Source organism: Dysidea avara, chromosome 12 (genome assembly GCF_963678975.1).
Source record: "Dysidea avara chromosome 12, odDysAvar1.4, whole genome shotgun sequence".
In the NCBI taxonomy this organism is placed as follows: Eukaryota; Metazoa; Porifera; class Demospongiae; order Dictyoceratida; family Dysideidae; genus Dysidea; species Dysidea avara.
This window is the reverse complement of record NC_089283.1, coordinates 4,202,172-4,227,323: the sequence shown is the minus strand read 5'-3', so window position 1 is coordinate 4,227,323 and position 25,152 is coordinate 4,202,172. Positions and strand designations below refer to the sequence as shown.

At 37.5% G+C, this 25,152-nt stretch overlaps 1 protein-coding gene across 3 annotated transcripts in view; it reads right to left on the bottom strand.

Annotated features, from left to right (window-relative positions):
• Positions 1-3,036: 3,036 nt before the first annotated feature.
• Positions 3,037-25,152, bottom strand: part of LOC136240147 (uncharacterized) — a 30,708-nt gene continuing 8,592 nt past the window's right edge. Inside the window, exons 2-8 of one of the 3 annotated variants that reach the window (XM_066031035.1) lie at positions 5,318-8,700; positions 5,194-5,265; positions 4,432-5,144; positions 4,195-4,377; positions 3,979-4,133; positions 3,905-3,928; positions 3,037-3,602 (exon numbers count right to left, since the gene is read on the bottom strand). In XM_066031035.1, the coding sequence (XP_065887107.1) occupies positions 3,554-3,602; positions 3,905-3,928; positions 3,979-4,133; positions 4,195-4,377; positions 4,432-5,144; positions 5,194-5,265; positions 5,318-8,486 (4,365 nt within the window). In that variant the 5' untranslated portion in view covers positions 8,487-8,700 and the 3' untranslated portion in view covers positions 3,037-3,553. Of the gene's footprint in view, positions 3,929-3,978; positions 4,134-4,194; positions 4,378-4,431; positions 5,145-5,193; positions 5,266-5,317; positions 8,701-25,152 lie in introns of all 3 variants that reach the window. The other 2 variants (XM_066031033.1, XM_066031034.1) reach the window with 2 other exon arrangements.

The following is a 25,152-nucleotide window of genomic DNA, read 5'->3' as shown; positions in this document are numbered from 1 at the left end:
TGTGTATTAATGTGCACTTGTAGTCCAGTGTATCATGATCCACTATTACCTAGGTGTATCCACAGATCCACTTACAACCATCATTTAACAGGCTTATCCTCATGAACTCCTGTGTAGTCTGGTGCAACCTTGCATATATCCTCAGTGTAGTAGCCAAGTATAGCATGTTGTAAACCTGCATAGCTTGTTGTAACCCTTTGTACTCCTGTAGCCTCAGTGTAGTCAACCTCATGTAACCCAATGCAGCCTTGTGTAGCTCATTGTAACCTCATGTAACCCTGTGAAGCCTGTGTAACCTGAGCTGTTCGCAAATTCTCAAGCATTCTATTTATTAAGATAGTTAATTCAAAGACCGTCAACCTTTAGTGCTGGACACTGCGAAGGTAGTAGTAGTAATACTAATACGTATAGTTGTAACCTTTTGTGTAGCCTGTTGTAATCCTGTGTTTCTTCCAGACTATAGATATTATCCTCTGTTTGACCTGTTGTAACCCTGTGTAGTCTCGTGTAACTCTGATAGCCTCATAGAACTCTGTGTAGCCTCAAGCATGTAACCCAATGTATCCTTATGTAACTCTGTGTATAGCCTCATGCAACTTTGTGTACCCTTATGTAAAGCTAATGTAACCAGATGTATCCTCCTGTAACTTTATGTATCCTAATGTAATCCTGTGTAGCCTCATGTAATCCTGTGTAGCCTCATGTACTGTAACTCTGTGTAGCTTCATGTAACCCAGTGTCTCCTTATGTAACCTTGTCTAGCTTCATGAAATGTAGTGTAGCCTCATGTAACTCTGTACAGCCTCATGTAACCCTTTGTAGCCTCATGTAACCATATCACGTCTAGCCTCAAGTAACCCAATGTAGTGCCATGTAATCCAATGTAGTCTCATGTAACTCTGTGCAGCCTCATGTAACCCTGTCTAGCCCTCATGTAACTCAGTGTAGCCTCATTTAACCCTGTGTAGCCTCCTATGTATTGCCTAATGTAACTCTGTATAGTCTCATGTAACCCTGTGTATTGCCTCATGTAACTCTGTGCAGCCTCATGTAACCCTCCGTAGCCTCATGTAACTCTGTGTAGCCTCGTGTAACACTTTGTAGCCTCATGCCTCATGTAACCCAATGTAGCCTCATGTAACTTACATGAGGCTGCACAGAGTTACATGAGACTACACAGAGTTACACAAGGCAAAACACAGGGTTACATGGAACCACACATAGTTACATGAGGCAATACACAGGGTTACATGAGACTATACAGAGTTACATGAGGCAATACACAGGAGGCTACACAGGGTTAAATGAGGCTACACTGAGTTACATGAGGGCAGACAGGGTTACATGAGGCTGCACAGAGTTACATGAGACTACATTGGATTACATGACGCTACATTGGGTTACTTGAGGCTAGACATGATATGGTTACATGAGGAGAAATTGGGTTACATAAGGCTACACAGAGTTACATGAGGCTACACAGAATTGCATGAGGCAATACACAGGGTTACATGAGGCTACACAGAGTTACATGGGGCAATACACAGGGTTACAGGAGGCTACAAAGGGTTACATGAGGCTGTACAGAGTTACATGAGGCTACATTGGGTTACATGAGGTAACACTAGGTTACATGAAGCTAGACAAATGTTACACGAGGAGACATTGGGTTACATGAAGCTACACAGGGTTACATGAGGCTACACAGGGTTAAATGAGGCTGCACAGAAGTACATGATGCTACATTGGGTTTACAAAAGGTTACATGAGGCTCCAATGTAGTATCATGCAACTCTGTGCAGCTCATGTAACCCTTTGTATACTCGTGTAACTCTGTCACTCTCATGCAACCTTGTGTAGCCTCATGTAACTTGGTATAGCCTCATGTAACCTAGTGTAGCCTCATGTAATCTAGTGTAGCCTCATATAATTATCCCTTTGTAGCCTCATGTAAATGTACATGTCAGTCTCATGCAACCTTGTGTAGCCTCATGTTACCAAGTGTAGCCTCAAGTAACCCAATGTATAGCCTCATGTAACTCCGTGTAGCCTCATGTAACTCTTTGTAGCTCTATGTAACATCGTGTAAGCCTGTGTAGCTTCATGTAACCCTATGTATCCTTATGTAAATTTGTGCAGCCTCATGTAGTACAGTTTAGCCTCATGTGACCCACTGTAGCCTCATGTAACCCTGTGTAGCCTCATGTAATCCAATGTAGCCTCATGTAACCCTGTGTAGCCTCATATATATCATCCAGTGTAGCCTCATGTAACATTGTGTAGCCTCATATAATTATCCCAATGTAACTTTGTGTAGCTTCATGTAAACCAATGTATCCTTATGTAACACTGCGTATAACCTCATGTAACCCTGTGTAGCCTCAGGTAACTCTGTGTAGCTTCATGTAAGCTTGTGTATAGCCTCATGTAACCCAGTGTAGCCTCTGTAATGCCTCAGTGTAGCCTCTGTAATGCCTCAGTGTAGCCTCATGCAACCTTTTGCAGTATCCTGTAACCCAGTGTAGCTTAATGTAACCCAGTGTAGCTTAATGTAACTCAGTGTAGCCGCATGTAACCATGTGTATTATCATAAATCTTTGTAACTTTAATGTAACCCAATGTAGCCTTATGTAACTCTGTGTAGCCTCGTGTAACCCTGTATAGCCTGTTGTAGATGTTGATTGCAAGGTTTGTTAAGATTAACGGTATACTAATGTACATTAAGTAAAGAATTTAATGGTTTAACAAATAATGTTCATGGTTTAATAAATAATGAAAAGTACTATAGAAATCTTGCACATTTTTGGGTAAACAATATCAAGGAAAATTATTTCCATTTCTTTTTTGGCAATGTAATTAAAAACCTAAATTTTGATACAAATGACTTTTCAAAGTTCAGGTTTTGTGCCAAAATGTGTAACAGGACAACAAATGGCACATAATAGAGAAGATGCTAGCCATTATCTTGTCATTTGAGCATTATATATTAAATAATGTAAATTATTTATTTAAAAAGGGTCATTATTATTTATGAAAATGTACATATGTATAAACCATGTAAAGCAAGCAAATATAACCTAGTTTTTTATACTTATTATATTGTTATAATTTTGATACAAACAGCACCCCATATCCATGAGTACATTTTCATTTATCTGATACAGTTAATGGCTGTTTTTGAACAAATTTCTGATAGGCTTGTGCTATGTGACAGATAGCTTTTGCAACTGATCTTCCTATGTAAAATTCTCTAATGTTAATTGCCTACTATTTGACAATAAACTATCAATGTCTTTAAAAACCAACTACTATTTGACTTGGTGGTCTGTTCCTCATCCACTCCATGTACCTTAGTGTTCATCAAATCCTGTGCCACTCAATCAAATGGTGTGATGTAGGTGTATGCATGCTATGCTCTTCTTTGTGCAATAATTTAATTATAGGATTAGGGTGTTAGTACACACACGTGTCACCATGTATTAAATAAATTCACAATGCATTAGTCTTGTTTAAATTCTGTAAACTCTTTTCAACCATGATAGGTAGTTGTGTATTATGTAATCTTGATTAAGTGATAGCCATTTTTTGCCCAGAACATCAATCTGCATCAAAAAATGATATCACAAGTCCATTACTGTATTGTTCAGTACAACTATCATTTGTTTGCAAAACCTGCTGGGTATATAAGTGATCTACAAGAAATGACCAAATTATAATTATTATATAGTAAATATTCAGCATTTTTGAATTAAGAAATAGTAATTTTACTAATTATTGTTTTCCAGGCCTTTATGGCTACCATGGCAAAATAATAGCACTTGAATCATGTTATATAGCTATGCAGCATTATGACTACTTATCATAAATGCTTTTCTCTACCAGAAAAGGAATTGAATTGCAGTACCTTTTTTGAAGACAAAATGGTATCCTGCAGCAAGAAATTATGGAATTATAGAAACTACAAAATTGTCAACTTACTGAGTTGCATTGCTTTTCACAATTTGTTCACCTCCTTGAAAAGCGAAGCAACAAGTCAAGGCGACTTTCGGTTGATAACAAGCAAATTTAAATGACCATTTCTTAGGCCCAATTTTGTATTCAGGGTAATGTTTCTTACTCTTTTCTATATGCACCTGTGTATATACAGGGCATAAAGTAATAAGGTGTCCATTTGCAGACAAATGCACAGCTTACTTCATTTATATCACTCATTTGAGTCACATCCCAACCAGATAAACAGTCGCACTCACTAGAGCCACTACAAGGGAGTATACACTTCAGCTCAGTACCATCACCGTTAATCATAAACTCTGTCTCCACAATTTCTGGATATGTTCCATTATCTTCATAGTAAGCTTTTCTGTACAATGTGTTCACCTGTGAAATAATATGTAGCAACAATTCTAAAATCATTATAATATGGTCTGTTACCTTATAAATTTCTGTGGGAATGTTTTGTAAACAGAAAATATCAGCCCTAAAGGAGTTTGGTAATTGTCCACGAGGCCAAAATAACTTGGCAAGGTATCGACCTGGAGGCATACTTGGTGTTTTCCCCTTCACAGAGGTTTGTTGCTGATGCATTTCTGGCGCACAAGGTGTTTCAAAAATTTTAACAGTGTTGTGGTATTCTAGAGTTTCATGTGATTCATGATTAGTTTGTCTGGAGTCAGAACTGGCAGCAATTGCTACCAATGAAAATCTGTGTAACTCAATCCATCCCTGATTCTCATCAATTTCAAAGCAATCAATTGAAGAGTATCCAAACTTGTATCTTGGACCTTCGCAATCCTCACATGTTAGGAACCTCATCATGGAGTGATGCTGGGGACTAGTAAACACTGCTGAATGAGGTACTACCACTGCTATGCTTCTCTTCAACACCACATCACATCCACTACTCAGCCACACTACTGCACTTCTTAGCTTACAATCTTCAGGTAGATCAAATGGTCCACTTGTTGTGGCTCCCATGTGAACTGTAACCTTCTCACCATCATCAATAGCATTAGGAGGAACAACTATTAATACTTTGTGGACTGGAGACTGAAATGTTCCTCCTTTGTGGTCAAATTGTTTAGTGTGGATGGGTCCAGTGAAAGAGACATAAGGAGGTCGATTCACAGCACCATCCAGTGTATCTTCTGTATGTAAAATACAAAATCCATGATGTTAGCTATATGCCTAGCATACCTTGTACATGAAATGTGCTATTAGCAGGTATATCTTTAATGTATTCTTCATTTTTATGGTGAATTACATGATCTGAAAGAGAGCAGTCAAACACCATACAGCCTTTGATGTAATATGTACTTACCCAATGCATCTAAGTTAGGAGTCAAGGCACCACACTGACTGATGTCAGTAGCTTTATTTTTTGACACCTTCTCAGACCCTCCAAACAGGAATAGTTCTAGTGTGGGAGTCACTACCACACCTGAACAATGTTGACACTCTATAGCTTCACTCATTTTCCTCCATGTGTCTGTTGTGTCCTTCATTAGAACACAAGTCACATCATCTTCACTACCACTAATACTGGCAATAATCATCAGCTCTCCATTAACATCTACAACACTGAATGGGTGGAGGTTACCTCCTACCTCTTCTATTTGCATGTCTACATCAGACCATTGTGGTATACTTGCAGACTTTCTTGTGACAGCTGTTATAACCTTGTTGAAATTGTTCTTGAAAAATTTACCATCTCCAATGATATACAAATTTTCAGTAACTACAGTGCAACAATGTACTGTGGACACACCAGGGCACTTCTCATCTGGTAATGTATACCATTCTCCTTTGCTGATGTCAAGAATCTCCATCACATTCACTGCTTCTAAAAGATTGGATCCTTCCTTACACGTATATCCTCCACATACGATTAACCACTTTCCCTGATAACAACACACACATGGCAGTATCCGAGGAGTTGGGACAGGCTCACTGAACTTCTTCCATTGCTCATCAGATCCTTCCTCACACAACACATACACATTCCCAGTCAAAGTGTTCCCTTCAGCTCCACTGACCAGTACACACTGACCATTGACACTGGCTACACCTCCCAACACTACTGGACTAACTATGGAATCACACCTACACTTTGTTGTGTGGAAACAGAACACTTCATTATCATTCTCTACAGATTCCCAAATAAAATCCAATGTTTTTCCCTGAGGAGAATCATGTTGGTACCCTCCACTTACAAACACTTTGTCTTTGACAATAGTAGCACTAGGTTTGATTCTTTTTACTGGAAGAGACAAGTGTGCAAACCATTGAATATCAAAGTCAAAAAGGTTAGAATGCTTTAAACAATTTGTCTCTTCCAAATCATTTATGCGTTTGACTTTCTCCTTAACAATTTTTTCATATTGCTTGATTTGCCTTTTCAAATCCTTTTGAATCGTATTTGAAACTTTAAGTTCATTTTCCAATTGTTTAAGCTTTTCCTCAGTATTCTTAATGAGGTCAAGCCTGCACTGAACCTCTTCCTTTAATAATTCAGTAGCTTCTCTTTGTTTGGCTGTCTGAGACAAATATATATTATGTTCTTCCACTAAACTCTGTATTTCTCTCAAATGCTGGTTTTTAAGTTTACTTATCTCATCAGCATGCTCCTTCTTTTGCATCTGCAGTTCTGTATCCTTTCTTTTTAACGGTTCATCTTTGTCATCACATTCTTTTTGAAGCTTTTTGTACAAGACACTGTTATTTTCTGGTAACTTATGGAGAGTTGCATCAATTTTTCCTATTGACTTTAATTTCTCTTCCTTAGAATGAAGAGTTTCTTGTCGTTGATTGACAGAAGACTCTAATGTGTTAAACTGATTAGATATGTCTTCTAATTGTTGTTTTTGAGCAGCATAATTCTTTGTAGCAGATAATTGAGCTATGAGACCATTAAAATGACTAATATTATCAAAATATGACTGACGTTGCCTTTGCAGTTGTTGATGTTCCTTTTCATTTACATGTTGTAACTCCAGAAGCATTTGATGCAAATTTGATTCTGTATTAGTAATTACCTTTCCTCTTTGGTCTGATCGAAGATAAGATATTTCATCTTGCTGCTTCTTGGACGTTATTTGCAACAATTTGTATTTCTCCTTTATCTCAGTTAGCTCATGCATAAGACCACTATTTGTTTTAATAAGGTCTTCTTTATTTGCTTTTGAAATATTATTCTTCTGTTCCAACACACCTATTGCATTGGTAGCTTTTTGTATTAGTTCATCTAAATCAATAATTTTAATATTCTTTTCAGAAAGTGCAGCAGCATCACTTTCACACTTAATGTGTAAATTTTGTACCTTTTGCTGTAATTCTACTATTTTTGCATCAGTTACTTCAATTTGATATTGTTTTTCTTCTACTTCTGCTTTTAATCTGTCTGTATGGTGTTTGTATGTAGTAGTAATTTCATTTTGTTCATCTAGCTGCCTTTTAAGACTTTCCTTCTCCTCCTGAAGTCTCTCATTTAATTTTTTTGCACTTTCCAATTCAGTACCTTGTGACTGCAGTTTTTCTAGGAGGCAAAACTTGTTCTGTTTGAACTGTTTTACTAGGGGTGATTTTTCTTCTAATTCCTTTGAATGTTGTTTTAAGTAATCACAAATATGAGATGCAGTAGGTCTTCCATTGGCTACATCATACAAGCACTGAATTGCAATTTGTTGAAGTCTATTGTAATCGCTACTGCTCATTTGGGTGATAAACTCTATTCTTCTTTCAACTTCACTTTGTCTGATAAATGTATTTTTTTCAAATGGTACATATTGATTGGTTGGTTGTGGAAATTTTTCAGTAACCAAATGAATGATGGTGCAACCAAATGAAAAGATATCCAATTTGGAATCATAATATGCTGCCTCATGTTTTAAAGCTTCAGGAGGCATGTGAGCTATATTCCCTGGCTCAGTTGACATTTTCTGTGTATTAATGCTTACCAAAGCCTTAGCTTGTCCAAGATCTGCTATTTTGGCATCCATATTATCATTTAACAAAATGTTGTTAGCATTTAAATCACGATGAACCACTGGCTTCTTCTGACCATGCAGATATTGTAAACCACAAGCTACATCATAGAGGATGTGTACCTTGGTCAATAATGGTAGCTGTTTGGGTTGCTCTTCAAGTAGAATAGATAAATTCTTCCACATTCTCTCCATCACTAGTATTGGAACATGTGAATTTTCCTTAAAGTAAACACCTAGAAATTGCACAATACTAGGATGTCGCAGAGAGCTAAGAGTATTGATCTCCTTGATGAATGCATCTAATGGTGTAGGATTGTCTGCTGTAACTATAGCAAAGTGAGGATGTATCTCCTTAGCCACACATGGTTTACCATTAAACACTGCAGCTTTAACAGTACCGTATGATCCTCTACCTAAGGTGGTTGGTATAATCTTAACATCATCAATAATATGAAATTCAGCAGTTTCTAATGGTTTGGGTTTATTTGATCCCCACCACGGCATTGTCACTTGCCTTCCTCTGATCTGATCTCACTTTATAATTATTGTTGTTGATCCCAATGACTCGGTGTTTTTCTGCATGGACTTCACGATTAGGGATAAAGCAGTTTAGAGTAGATGGTTGGTTAATTTGAGTTTGCTATGATCCTATTGCTCTCTGATTTTTCTTATAATGAGTGATTACTGTGATTGAAACCAGCCATGAAAGTCATACCAACTATACAAGGTTCAAATGCATTATAAATTTTAGTCCTCTACCTATTTATATCATTATATCACTGAGACTATGACACATATAAAAACATTTAAAGTATACACACAGTGATATCTCACATTAGTGCATTAGCTGGCTTATTTCTCAGACTTACAATATGTATTCTGTAACTGGATGTGTAAACCCTATAGCTATATGTGCAACAAAATCATAGAGAACTTCAATTTATTTAGTACCTAAAGGTTGGTTCCTGGTATACACACTATATACTTTCCACACCGGTGTATTGTCTGTGACTATCAAACAGTAGCTGAATTGCACCAGCTAAAACTTTACAGCAAAACCATATCCTTTTCACTTGATACTTACTAGTGGAGCTATACTCATTGTAAAAAACCACAAGAGGATTGTTTTTAGTTGGAAGATGCTTTCCAAGGTGGTTTTTAGGCAAGCGTTCTAAGTTTGCAAAAAACATGGGCGATCCCAGTTATGAACCCACTATCCCGTATACTAAAGAAGCCATATAACAATAAAATTATAGGATTCCATTGTATGATCTCCTTTGGGTTTTGTTAGACTTAGGAGATCATGCATGGCGTGTTTGCTTGGTGAGCATATAGTCTACTCCTTTCTGTAAGCGCACAAATTTGTGATTTGCTATGAGTGACCATACAAGCGCTCTGAGACATAACGAAGTGATAGTGCTGCTACCAGAGATTATTCATTGCTATGAATATAGTTTCTATAAACCATATTTCTTTCACACAAAGCCTAAAGTTGGGTGGAGTCAGTATTAGTGTTAATTAAAATTAAAACCATTTGTGAGTGCCATAATATATTGTCTCACCACATTATGTAAACAACATAACTTCATGCTGTGATAACCCATGGTTTACAATAGACATTGCAGCTACACAGTATCTGACTTTGTTGCTGTGAATGATGTGTGTGTATGCAGATTAGTTACTCTACAGAGTCAGTGATTGTATATGATGTAGAGTGTAAAATAATTTATTTGTAGATGCCACATCATTGTGTGGAAGCCATTATGCTTTCATACATGTCCATGGCATAGGCTTCTTCACAGTGGTATGCCGAATGAGTACAATACAAACACACACTATGTTGTGTATTCTTTTTCGACATTATAATCATCTATGTGAGCCAATCATTATTCTCAGGTCCATGTACCCTTGCATATGTGATTCTTCTTATAGTGTATGGTCTTGGCTGAAATAATAAAGGAAGTGGCTATATTTACAGGCCCGTAACGAAGGATTTTTTGCTATATTTACGGCATTCCTAAGTGCGCATGTGCAAGCATCTCATGACTTAGTTTGTTACTATTAAAAAAAAAAACTTAGATAAAATCGTGACACAAAAAGGTATAAGAAATGAAGAAAAAAAGCGTGATGTTATCGAGGCTCGAACCCACACATCCAGGATTGGAGTACCCACGTTCTACCACTGTACCACCGGTGCTTGCTGGCTATTTCTCTTGTTTTTGTACTATTTAAATGTTACAAATCTATAGTCTAACCCATACCAGTGAAGAAGAAACCAAAGCTGAACCCGACCCTAACCCTAACGTTAACCTGACGTTTGCCTGTTAAACACAATGATGACTTTCACTGTCTGTATGAAGGTAAGTTTTTGGGTGAGTTCGAGGCAAGCTAGGGTTGGCCCGGCTTGCTGGGATGCTCGCTTCGCTCGCTCCAACCCTAGCTCGCCTCGAACTCACCCAAAAACTTACCTTCATACAACTAGTGTGTTTGATACTCGAGTTATACAACAAACGACCAGGTAAATAAATATTTGCACCGTGACCGACTAAGTCATGAGATGCTTGCACATGCACACTTAGGAATGCCATAAATATAGCAAAAAATCCTACGTTACGGGCCCGTAAATATAGCCACTTCGAATAATAAATGCATAACCACTCTTATATTTTACAAATGCAAGAAAAAAATTAGGAATTTTCCATATGAGTAGGGACTGCAGCAATAAAAAGCACTGAAACAAGCCGCTGAGACAAAACACAACTGGATGATTGCATTTTAATCCCTACTTTAACCATACATCATAACAGGTTAAAGTAGGGATTAAAATGCAATTGTTCAGTTGTGTTTTGTCTTAGTGGCTTGTTTCAGTGCTTTTTATTGCTGCAGTCCCTACTCATATGGAAAATTCCTAATTTTTTCTTGCACTTGTTAGCGTACTTTTTTTTGTAAATTTTATTGAATAACCGTATTTAGTAATTCACACCTTCCTCTGCAATTCCTGAAATACACAGCTAAACGTTCCTAAGGATGCGGATTTTTAACAAACCGCTTTAAACAACATATTACCCATCTTTTCAACTGTTTTATAGTGTGTCTACAGTATTATTTTCCACTAATTCTCTCAACAGTAAATACTCTAATAATGCAGTCAAGTGTGTCTGATAACAAGAAAGCTTACGTTGAACTTGACAGCCACTAATGTAAATTATCTACAACAATTATCAATAAACAAATCCATTGCTGGATTAATAAAAAATACACAAAGTAGATAAATATAAAAATGAAATTTAAAAGGAGAATAGGGATCGCTGAAAAAAGCCATGAAACAAGAAGGGATCGCTGGGGTGGTAATGTAAACCCTATCTAATCCAAAACAGCCAAGCTGTAAAAAAAGAGTGTAACCCTCAAAAAGACTATGGTGAAAAAAGATGTGAAATCCAAGGTGGCGGCCAAGAAATGGCTGTGATGGTAGGTTAATGGTAAAAAATTTAATAACAACAATTCAGGTGAATTTTGGTGCCACTTGGTCTTGGCACAAAATTCACCTGAATTGTTGTTATTAAATTTTTTACCATTAACCTACCATCACAGCCACCTTGGATTTCACATCTTTTTTCACCATAGTCTTTTTGAGGGCCGCACTCTTTTTTTACAGCTTGGCTGTTTTGGATTAGATTTCACTTCTTTTTGTATTTGTATACCCCAAAGCAGGCCTATGGCTGGCTTTGGGACTTTTTAAACCTATCTTTTTTACCACAGGAAGAAGAAAAGATGAAGCAGATGTTAAATATTTCTGATTTTATCAGTAAATGTACAATTTATATATATAATACCATACCTGTTTCACTGCCCATACAAAAGTCTCAATAGTAGCAGTGAAATTTATCCCGTATTTCACTGGTAGCAGTGAAAAAGTTGTAATTGCAATTTCATTGGCTAGAATTTATGTTAACAATTAGTGTTGACACATGTTTAGTACATAGTGACAAATTGCGTACATAGCAACGCTAATGCACAGCATGCGCATATGCAGCGAGTATGGTATTAACTGGGAATAGCATGGGTAGCAGTGAAATTTGGGATAAATACCACTCTTGTTGTATTGGAAATGGTAAATTTCCAATACAACACTTGTGGTATTTATCCCAAATTTCACTGCTACCCATGCTATTACTAGTACTAATTCGTATATTTATTACGGAATTATCTACATGGTTGTTTCTTTGTAACTGTACACTCTACAGGTGACTTCTTCTAGCTGATGTCTCTACAGGGACACTTGTTTGTAGTTGAACTCTTTACATGATGGTTTCTTTGTAGCTGAACTCTCTTCAAGGTAACTTCTTCTAGCTGATGTCTCTACAGGGTCACTAGTTTGTAGCTGAACTCTCTACAAGGTGACTTCTTCTAGCTGATCTTTCTACAGGGTGATTTGTTTGTAGCTGAACTCTCTACAAGGTAACTTCTTATAGCTGATCTCTATACGGGGGCGAACTGTTTGTAGCTAAACTCTCTACAAGATAAATTCTTCTAGCTGATCTCTCTATAGAGTGATTTGTTTGTAGCTGAACTCTCTACAGGTGATTTGTTTGCAGCTGAACTCTAGTTTCTTTGTAGCTGAACTCTCTACAAGGTAACTTCTTTTAGCTGATCTCTCTACAGGGTGACTTGATTGTAGTTGATCTCTGTACAGGGTGACTTGTTTGTAGCTGAACTCTCTACATGGTGGTTTCTTTGTGGTAGAACTCTCTACAAGGTGACTTCTTCTAGCTGAACTACCTCTTTCCGTAGTTGAACTCCCTACAAGGTAACTTCTTCTAGCTGATCTATCTACAGAGTGAATTGTTTGTTACTGAACTCTCTACAGGGTGATTTGTTTGTAGCTGATCTCTATGCAGGTTACTTATTTCTAGCTGATCTCTTGAATTCTCTTCAGGGCGACTGCTCTATTAGGATGACTGCTCTATTAGAGTATCTCGATCTTGCACTTGCTATGCCAAGTTGGATTTCGTCCGTGGCTTTAAGTATGATTCTTCTACACCATTGAAAAGATGATTACTCCATCTGTACAGCAATTTTCAAAGCATTACCCTAAGTGGTTTTTCTGGTAGGTGTGACAAGCAGTCATTTTTTATTAGTTAATCTCGATTGCATAATTGTTACACATTGTTGGTTTTGTTGTTGTATCTTTGTGGTTTTTAGCACGATTTCTTTCAAACCACAAGAGGTTTTAGGTTCAATAGTTAACCTATCCACCCACCGATTTTCAGATTCTTCCCGTAAGTGGTTTACCCTGTAGACATGACAACATATTGGTGTTATATTTTGTGAATAATCGCTAATAACTCTTTGCCTGTTTATCGTATTCCAGCCAATGTTGGTACTGAGATGTGCCTTTATACCCCCCTTCTGTGTGCCAAGTTTCAAGGCAATCAGATATAACATTCGTGTTTTAAAGCAGTTTTTGTAAGTGTGCAAAAAGAGGAAGAAAAATAAGAAAAAACGAAGAAACTAAGCCAATTTTTGAAGTCGCATATCTCGGGAACACTTGAAGTGATTTCGCTCAAATTTGGAATGTGGAGTACTGAAGGTGGAGGGAGTGTCCACAGCAAAAATTGTCTTGTTTCATCAAGGCATCACAGAGCTGTGGAGGTGTGAAAATTGTGTTTTCGTTCTTCCTGTCAATATACTCACAGGGTTGCGCGCTGGCTTCTTGGGCCACACGACACATTACTGTGTGTCTTGATTTTGACTCTCTGTCATAAATTTTAGTTACATGTTCCATTATTTTGAGACAAGTCAAAATAGGGATTTGTGGTTTACATTTACCACTCCAGCGATCCCTTCTTGTTTCATGGCTTTTCTCAGCGATCCCTATTCTCCTTTTAAAATTTTCGATTTTTCATTCATCTAGTACAGTAATAGGCTTCCCTGCACTAATCCTTGGCTTTTGTTGGCAACATATAATAGCACCATACTTAACAACTACATACAGTCCTCTAAATTAGTACTTAACATCAAATTTGCCATGTTTAATTAAAAGAGTGATAAAATGATAATCAATAACTGTAAAAGGAGACATGCCATAGATTAACATATTGACAGCCTTTTTATTATTAAATTAGCCTGCATTGAAACAGTCATAATTATAGCAGCTACTTTTCAATCCTGTCTCCCTGGTTTTTTTGGCCACATTCCTTTTCAGCTTGTGCTGAACAGTGTCTCACATAATACTTTTACAAGTGCAACACCACTTACTTGTGTTTTTCTTTTCTACACATGCAAGCATGACTAAGTTGCTCAACAAAAGAACTAAGCTACTAATTGCATACTATACATCCTTGATTATGAACAGGCAGTAGGTACACCTGTACTATACATTCAGTGGAGCAATATTTGCAGCCATTCACACAAGTATTTGTTGGAAACAATAAAAGCGTGAGTCCAACAGTCCAGTCCACCAGTCCAGTACTAGTAACTGTATACAACCAAATAAAAGTAGTGAAACAAGGGAGATCACCTACACCTGAAGATACATTTAATTCATTCTATCTAATCAAAAACAACAAATCTGTAAAAAGGGGTGCAGCCCCCAAAAAGCCATGGTGAAAAAGAAGTGAAATCCAAGTTGGTGGCCAAGAAATGGCTGTGATGGTTGGTAAATGGCAAAAATTTAATAACAACAATTCAAGCGAATTTGTAGTGCCTCCAAGTTTCACTAAGACATGGCAACAAATTCACCTGAATTGTGTTTATTAAAGTTTTAGCCATTTTCCTACTATCACGCTGCCAACTTGGATTTCACATCTTTTTCACCATGAAATTTTTTCTGGTGGGGGGCCATGGGGGGCACCCTTTGTATTTGTATCCTCCAAAACTGGCCTATGGCCAGCTTTGAGGCTTCTTTATACCTGTCTATTTTCTTTACTACAGGAAGGAGAAACAAAATGTAAAGCAGTTGTAGAGTTGAAAATACATTTTTTATAATTGTACAACTTATAATGAATTTTTCTCAACAGGCCAACAGAATGTAACTATCTAACTTGTTGCAATTTTGGACAGTTAATCCTTGTTACAAATTACTATGTAACTAGTAAAATTACTATAGTTACTTTAATCTGCTGCATAACTTAGTTACAAAAGTAGCTGAACTCTAACTGTGTGACTTGTTTGTAGTTGAATTCTCTGCCTGGTAACCAGCTTATAGCCTACAGGGTGACCTGTTTGTAGCTGAATTCTCTACCAGGTGACCTGAGCTCCTACATGTGACTTTTTGTAGCTGAACTCTGTACTGGGTGACTAGTTTGTGGCCAAACTCTCTATAGGAAACTTTTTTGTGGCTGAATTCTCTAGAAGAGGGATTTGTTTGTAGCTGAATTCCCTACAGGATGACTTATTTGTAGCTGAATTCTCTACAGTGTGACTGCATGTAGCCGAACTCTCTACTGTATACTTGTTTGTAGCTGGACTCTTTACAGGTAACTTATTTCTAGCTGAATTCTCTACAAGATGCATGTGCTGAACTTTCTACAGGGTGGCTTATTTGTAATTGATCTCTCCACAGGGTGATTGATTTGTAGCTAAACTTACTACGGTGTGACTTTTTGTGGCTGAATTCTCTAGTGTATGACTTTTTGCAGCTGAACTCTCTACTGGGTGAGTTAAAGTCTCTCCAGGGTGACCGGTTTGTAGGTGAACTCAATACAGTTTGTAGGTGAACTCTCTACAGTGTGATTTTTTGTACCTGAACTCTCTACTGGATGACTAGCTCGTAGCTGAACTTTACAGGGTGAATTGTTTGTAGCTATGGTCTCTATAGTGTGATTTGTTTGTAGGTGCATGAACTCTCTACTGAGTGGCCTGTTTGTAGGTGAACTCTCTACTGGGTGACCTGTTTGTGTTTGTAGCTGAACTTTCTACAGGTGACTTGTTTCTAGCTGAATTCTCTACCTGTGTCCAGGTAACTTGTTTGTAACTGAACTCTCTACAGAGTGACTTGTTTGTATCTGAACACTCTACAGGTGACTTGTTTCTATTTTTCTATTTGATCTCTCTATAGGGTGACCTGTTCTTAACTGACCTTTACAGGTGACCTTTATCTAGCTGATCTCTCTACTGGGTGGCTTTCTTGTAGCTGAACCATCTAGACAGGGAATTATTTGTAGCTGAACTCTCCAAAGGGTGATTTATTTGTAGCTGAACATACTCTACTGGGTGACATGTTTTTAGCTGTTTTTTTCTACAGGTGACCTAGCTGATCTCTACAGGGTGACTTGTTTGTATCTGAACTCTAAACTGGTTATGTGTAGTTGAACGGTGACTGTTTGTAGCTAAACTCTCCACAGGGTGACTTGTTTGTAGCTCAACTCTCCATGCATGCAACATCCAGTTTGTCTAGTTGCTGGTAGCTATGAAGTCCTGTACTTTTTCTTGAATTCAACAACAAAAACAGCATCAAATTAATGAGTAATAATAGAACACAATGAAGTAACTATATTATTATGTAAGTAAGTTGAACTGCTTACAAACTGAATGCTCTAATAGGGTGACTGTACTATTAGAATATTTCGATCGCACACTTGCTACACGTAGTTGTATCTTGCATTATAACTTAGTGACTTTTACTCCAATTCTTCTATATTACTTCATGGTCTTTGTATGGTCTTTGTATGGTCTTTCTATGATGATTGTTTCATCTGCATACTGGTTTTTAGTTCACTCTTCTAAGCGGTTAGGGGGCAACTCGAAACTGATTTTGGTACACTTAATGTCATAATGATGCTAACTTCAGACCCCTCCCACTCCTTAGTGTCGCACTATGAAAATAATGCATTGGGAATATAAGCACAAAACATTATATTCTTTACCTGAAAACATAGTCTACAAACAGTATAGCTGCTTAATCACGTCACTTTCCTATTCCTAGCTGTTTTAATAAAAATTTATAATGTCATGGACTGAACCCCCTCCCTCCTTAACTCCTACAATGGTTACTCCATCTACATGGCAATTTTCAACTCATTCCTCCAAGGGATTTACCCTGTGGGCATGACAAAATTCAACCTTATTTTATGTGAACTATCAGTCATAACTCCGAGAATGTTCATCAATTTTCCACCACTCCTGGCACTGAGATTTGCTGTAATGAGCCCTTTAATTGTGCAAAATTTCATCCTGATTGGAGTACACGTTGATGTTTTATGGTGGATTCTGCAAAGTGTGTGAAATGAAGAAAAAATAAAGAAAATAAAATGAAACTTTGGCTGCTCGTATAATTGCTGGGATGATTTTATTCAAATGTGGTATGTAGACTCCCCTTCCTGGTGGGCACTTCTGTAACAAATTTGGTTTCAATCTGATAAGGGATCACAGAGCTACATATGTGTGAAAATCATGTTTTCTTTCTTCCTGTCAATATACTCATGGTGCGGCATGCTGGCTTCTTAGGCCACAAGACACATGGTAGCAAGACACACTACCATGTGTCCTTGATAAATTGGGAATTAAATGGCACTAGTATATCTTCAGGTGTAGATGACCTCCTTGTTACACTGCTTTTTATTAAACGGTATGGTAGTACCATTTAAGCAGGGATCCCCTTGAAAATTTTGCGTGCCACCAAACTTTCCATCTTTAAAAATCATCTTAGAGACATTATATGCCATGTCTAGCTAACTGCACACCCCTTGGCTGACTCGAGATATACTCTAATACAACAGTCACTCTAATACAACAGTCATATATATAAGATACTCTAATAGAACAGTCACAAGTTACATTGTTGCTAGCTGTGCTACAACAAAAACTAGTATTTTAAAAAATTGTTGATTAAAATGCAATAAAAAGTAGTGAAACAAGAGATGAATGATGCATGCTATTACAGCACAGCTTGATGGGAAAGTCCCTACTTTGGCACATTAGCTATAACACAATAACATTATTTTATCAGTGCGTGCCAAAGTAGCGACTTTCCCACTGAGCTATGCTGTAATAGCATGTATCATTCATCTCTTGTTTCACTACAGTTGCAGTACAGATGCAACTGCATCTTATACATATGCATGAAATGGAAAGAGAAAGGTGAATAGCTATTCTTTTCTTAGAATTACCGAGACAGGTTCAAATTATACTTTTGGTATAAGACTCAACCTAAAAACTGCTAAAAATTGAAATACTCTAATAGAACAGTCAACCACTCTAATAGAACATCCATCATGAAATTATGTTTTTCAAAAAGTCACCAGTGTGTCACACACTGGCAACTCCTTGAAAACACTGTCTTCTTGACCTGTGCACTGCTATTAAATTTTTATTATTGCTCCAAACATTGTATCTGGTGGTGATGGGGCCATAGTTGCAAGAAGTCAGATAGAAATAACAACAGAACAACCTGTGGCTATAATACAAAACTGAAGTTATTTTTGTGTGCATTTTAAATCTCTACATGTGACTAAATGACCTCAAGATCCAATCCTGTGTATTGTCTTTGACAATGTATTGCCTTATAATCCAGTAACATTAATATTAAAAGTGTAGTCCTGCTTTTCAGCTAAAATTGCTTACAACTGAACTCATCCATCTTATACCCACCTTCTTTCAGTACAGTAGAGTATTTGGTTAAAAATAGCTTCCAGATTCTATCTTGTGATAGTTATATTCCAAAAATTTCCAGAGGGAACATCACCCCAGACCAGTTCTCCCCTAGCTGTAAAATTCTACGTTTGTGTACTCACCAGTATGACTCACACTGGTGAGTCATACTTGTCCTCTCAAGCCCTCTCTTCATTATTACTGTTTGGACATTATAGTTTGAGCCAGCACACTAGCTATACCTTAAGCCAAGCAATACACTAAATTAAATTAGCAATCCTGTATATTGATGAATTATTTTGTGAACTGATGTAATCAACTAGCAAAAAAAACACCTCTAAAATTGCTAAATTTACTGTACGATTAACTTAAGGTATTTCAAATACAAAATTAATGGCATGTATTGATCGTGTGCAGCTGATATTCATATCTTTGCTCTTTAAGATGTAAGACATAAATTTTCAGTTACTGGCTCTACCCTTTATATGATGGCTGTACCTTTTATATGACAGCTAGTATTACAATTGTTTGGGAATAATGGTGTCATTTCATCATTACCACTTAGATGACTCCTAATGCTTTACAAGCATTGTGATTTGTGAGTCACTTAAACAAATGCATCATTTTTCAGTCAAAAATATTACCAAATTTAAAACTGAATAGGCTAAATTTGCAAACTTTTTGTGTGGGCATGCCCCCAGACCCCCCTAGATGGAGTATGCTTTACATGCTAAGTGTACTTTGCACACTATACTACTGTAGCTAGTTGTATCAACCAGTTGTCGCTTTCTTAGCAAACCTGCCATTATAAATGTCCCTGTTAGCACCCCCCTTCTGAAATCCTAAATCCGCCCCTGCATAGATCCCTACTTCATTTTTAGATTAACATTCTTTTAAAATACTAGTTTCACTGGTCCCTAACTGAACTTAATATTTCCTTGTACTTGTTTGTTTACTATTATTATGATTGCATATTAGTGAACCTGCACATAGCATACTAGAAGGTGCCAAGCTTATTGTTTTCATCTGAACACATACCCCATTATCAATTACTAGCAAAATGATCATCATTATGCTTCAAATTTCAGTTACAATCAGCTCATTTCACAGCGTTACAAATGAAGAACACTATGAACAGGACTTCTCCAATCAATCCAGTCCCAGAAGAAAATTCTGATACAAATGTACAGAGGACTTGCAACGTGACATAAATCATCATAATTGCTAAGCAACCGTAGCTGTCGGCTATGTTTCGGGACAGTGTTGTGGCTGAAATGCGCTTTCTCAGGATTTGGTACAGGCTGTAATGAAGCAAATCAATGATGAGTTGTGTCATAATACCACCCAGCTCATTAAAAAAAGCAAAGAAGTTAAAATTGGTGAGTAATGTATCAAAATTTAATTAGCCACCTATTTCACAAAGCCAATGATAAGATCTTCTATTTCAAAACCATCCCCACTTCCCAGTGCCACTATACCCAGCGCTTAGTGAATAAATTTCATTACCTTCATTCTGACCCAATATGTGCCGTAGAAAGTTGTCTTGAAACATGTCCGCCTAGCAACCGTTGCTTCACATGTGCAAGTCCTCTACAGAAGCCATCACACAGTGCTATTGTGAATCAACGCTGCTGTCAGCAGAGACACAAAGACACAGGTAAGTCCATGAAGCATGCATTGTACGTACTGTGGTATGGCATCAGTCAGGAAGACGGTTAGTGAAAATTTCACTGAATATATAAAACTTTGTAGCAACATTCCAAGTCATACTAAAGGCACTTTTGAGTTTGGTTATGCCTAGCCAATACTGCCAAGGCAGCATGAATGTATTGTGAGGCTGGTTTCTAGTCAACGTTTTTGTGAGATAGCGCAAACCTTCATGATCCCTAATATTATTACTGTATTGTATGACAACCCTTTTCTTGACGGCAGCAAACACCTCATTTCCAGTAGGTGCATGGATCACACATCTCTTTATCATCAATGGTGGCCATATTAAAGGAACTTGTCCACATAATGAATCAATACCTTCATCAGCTTAGTGTTTCCACTGACCCATAGCACAATTTAAACTGCATAGCTACTTTCTCACAGCTTGAATTGGCCGAATAGCTCTACTCTTACAAATAACATAAATATCCTGCCACACAACACTATGTAGATCTACCTTGAGAGTGTGCAGCTTAATTGATGCATGTAACACAAACACACACATAAAAGCTTCAGCAGCCATGTGAAACACAGCTATTGCCCAGCACTGGAATGTCTGTACACCACTCAGGCACTCAAGTCTGTGTATTTAGGAAAATCCTCCTGGGGCAAGACTAGTAACTCGCAGGAGGATTGTCCAGGTCTCATGGATAGACATTTGGAAACTGAAGTTCCACAACAACCCAAACACTGCTAAAAAGACAGGGGCCAGATGACACCAGTTCACCAGGTCCCCAATATACAGCTGGGTAGACTGAAGCAATGTGAGTGAAGTTTCTTGCTCAAGGAAACAACGCTGTAATAAGCATCATGGAGCATCAAGCTTGGAACATTACGATTACCAAGCCGGTGTTCTAATGGTGCTTGGCTACACACACATACATATGCATGCCTTCACACTTGCACAAATACACATGGAACACGATGCATAGAGAAAGTGATAGCTATATGCAATGCGTTATGCTGTGTAAACAGTGGCTAATATAAGTTTTGTGACACAGTGTTTTCTGCACTATAGAATCAATATCACTACCCAGAATAGCAAGGGTCCATAATCCAAAATCGAACTCCATACCATTGTGAGATGTTCATTGTATTATCCTATTGCTAGATCCACCATGAACCAGAGGCATGATTGTTGTCTTTACAGAAATAATCATCACTTTTAGTATCTCATGAGACACAAAATTTATTTTTAAAATTTCATGCTTCAAATAAAGGACCAGATGGAACTTGATACTTAGCCACCTCTTGTGTACGTAGATGTACATGAAAAGTATGCACAGTAATAAGCAACACAGGACTGTTTTTATAAATCAGGAATCAACACACAAATTTCAAATTCAAGCTACCAGCCAAGAAAAGCCAATTCTTCCTCATAGTGTTATGATAAGGGTAAATGCATATAATTATAGTCTGTCTATATTGTTAGCCTAGAAAGGATCTCAGTCAAACTTTTATGCTTCATTGTAAGAGATCCTCTCAATGATGGTAGAATCCTTTCCAATATTTCTGATCTGTGTTGGTTGCTTAATTTTGTTTAGAATGATGATAAATGATAGCCTAAAATGTTTGGCAGTATTAGAAGATGGTGTTTCTGTGATTTCATGATGTAGTATACCCCCCATTCAGCTCACCAGAAGCTTCACTTACCTTGATTTAAAAATAAAGAGTTCGTGCTTCTTTTGGATTACTTTTGAACAACACATAATGGTGTTGTAGGATGATCTAGTTGAACTATAAAGCATGAAAGGTGAATGGAATAAATGGTTTAGCTGCATGTCTCCACTCCATTGATATAGAGCTTTGAATGATGCGTGGAGGTTATGGATGAAACATTAATTAACAACCACTGATATCAAACATCCAGAGACATATTTTTGCATCGTATTAGTCAATAGTTGATGGCTACTATGGCTACGACTGGAAATAATGCTACAGAAAATTTCATGCAGATGGTGATAAGCCTCAAATTCCAAACTAGCAAAAAGACAGACTATACATGCTCATGTGGGTGTGTACGGACAAACATGGGATGATAGGTAGATTGATAGGTACACACATTTTTATGAAAACATTTTAAACCAGGCACACGCCCACAGCCAGCCGAAGGCCGGCTGTGGGCGTGCGCCTGGTTTACTGAAATTGTTTTCGTAAAGTGTGTGTGTGTACCTATCTACCTATCTATGTTTATCCATACGCACCCACGTGAACAAAATCGTTTACTAACGGTAAAAGCAGCTTTTACATAAGAAGTAAAAGTGAAATGAAGTCTATATTAAACTTCTACACAGGTGAACTTTGCTCTGAGGTGGTTTCTTTTCGGTGGACTGAAATACGGGTGTGGTGACTTTCCTCAGACTACCTTCCCCTTGAGGTTTTTAGGCATTTAGCAACTGAAAAACAACGGTGCAGGCTTCATACACTACCAGGAATAGCCTATCGCTTCGAGTTGAAAGGGGGCATATCCCTTACGTACACGAACGAAAATGAAGAGCAGCTTTGAGGCTTTGTTGAAAGAATTTGTGGGAAAAAACACGTTAGTCACACTATAAAATGTTGGTAAAAGCAGTTTGTTTAACAAACGCTTCCTTAGCAGTGCATAGCAACGTAATTGAACAAATTACGAATATTTCATGAATTATGAAATACGAGAATTAGCTAATAATATTATTGCACAACCCAAAACTACCCTATTGTAAGTAATATATAGTTGGTTAATTCATAGTAGCATATACTGTCTATAGTTAATTCCAGATGAGTTAGCTAGCTGCATGGTGCCTGGTTTTTAGAAGTAGCACAACATCAACTTGTTTTCCAGTAAATGAGGTGTACGGCCACAGCCAGCCTTGGCCAGCCGAGGGCTCGCACCTAGTTTAAAAAGCAGTGAAACAAGAGATGAATGATGGTATTACAGCATAGCTCAGTAGGATATCTCTACATTGCATTCAAACTGATATTTCTTTTAATCCAACAAGTGAATGTGCTACTATATGTGTATATATTTATAATATACATACATATGTACGTATATGTAGATGTTGTAACATGGGCACAAGTGATTTGCCTGGAATATACACACTCACACTGGGGCTGCGCCCCTCGTGCTTGTGTGTATATTTCAGGAAAATCACAAGTGCCCCATGTTACAACTAACATATTCCACTTGGGTGACTCACCTGCAAGTGTGGGAAATTGCAGGAATGCTTCGCGATTGTATTTATATCGGAACATGTGAATTTTGATTGTGGATAACGTCGTAAGAGCAATGAAAAGGTGCTGCTGAGAGGCCGAATGTATGTGTATTGACACGGGCATGCAGATCATTTCAATTGTGGGTACTCAATTAAACACAGGAAGCCAAAATGTGAGCTGAGCAGCTCATAATAAAGCTAAAGTGAACTATAAAGTATCTTACTACCAAGAATGAACTAAAGCAGTGAATATGTTTACAGTGCTATAGTGGCCTATAAAGTCAATTAAGTGCCATGCCCAGTTACTACGAATCTAACCATATCACACATACTATGAAATAGTGGTGCCATGATATGAAAATTTTCATAGCACAATAATCACGATATCATGGGACTTACTGTAAACAGGAAAAATTTCGTGGCCGGTTTTCACAGTTTCAAAGCAAACCGCAAAAGTTTCCCCGCGAAATTGAAATTAGTCTTTTAGCTATATTTCTGTGTAATGGCATTGCTGGAACACTTCAGAAAACGAGCAAGGACTTCCAGACCGGAATTGTCTACACCTGTGGTTTTGTCTGACGAGAATGGCCCGCTAAGTAAAGAGCAGTGTTGGGCAAGTTACTTTGTAAAAGTAACTAGTTACATATTACATATTACTTGCAACTGAACTATTTAGTTACAGTTACATATTACTCATAAAATAAAGTAACTATAATAATATTACATATTATATTACTTTGTGTCCACAGCCTTAAGCTGTCATGTGTGAAACTACCACTTTATCACTTGACATGATTGCGTTGTTGGAAAATGTGTAAATCTTGGTTTTAAGTAAGAAGCTGGTGAATAAGCTTCATTCAGTACTCACTAGGCTTCGTTACTTCGGTGTGGCTAGGCGTTACTGAGAGGATAACTAACGAGATTAGTAACTTCGTTACTTGTAGTAATAATATTACATAATATTAGACTCGTTACAGTAACTATATTACTTAAGTAACTCGTTACATTTGTAAGCAAAGTAACTTGAGTTAGATTACTCGTTTTTATTGCATATTTCGTTATATTACTTAGTTACCACAAAAGTAATAATATTATGTAATGCGTTACTTATGTAACACGTTACTCCCAACACTGGTAAAGAGATACTGTCTTCTTCTATCTCAGAAGTCAATGAGGAAGTTTCAAAAGCACTCCAAGCGACAGGAAAGCGTAAACCATATTTAAGGGTACCTGATGATAAGAAGGCGATTATCGTGAAATATGCAGCTGAGCACGGCATCGTTTCAGCACTGGTTTATTTCGCACCAGACTATCCTAAGAATGCTTTGAAAGAAAGCATGGTACATGGATGGAAAACATAATATCTTGAAGAATTGGGCAGAAAAAAGGAGAATGGCGAGGATTTACAAATAAAAATTCTGCCCTCTGCTAAAATGGGAAGACCTCTTAACCTAGGTGCAGATTTAGACAAACAAGTAAAATCTTATTTGCTGGCCACATGTAAAGGAGGACGACAGATGTCGCTATAGCAGGAGCTCTTTGGATTATTCGCAGGAAAGACAGCAATCTGCTGGCACAGAATGGGGGACACATAGTGTTGACAAGGGATTGGGCCTGAAGCTTATTGGACAGGATGGGTTTTGTAAAGAGAAAGGCTACCACAAAGGCAAAAGTTT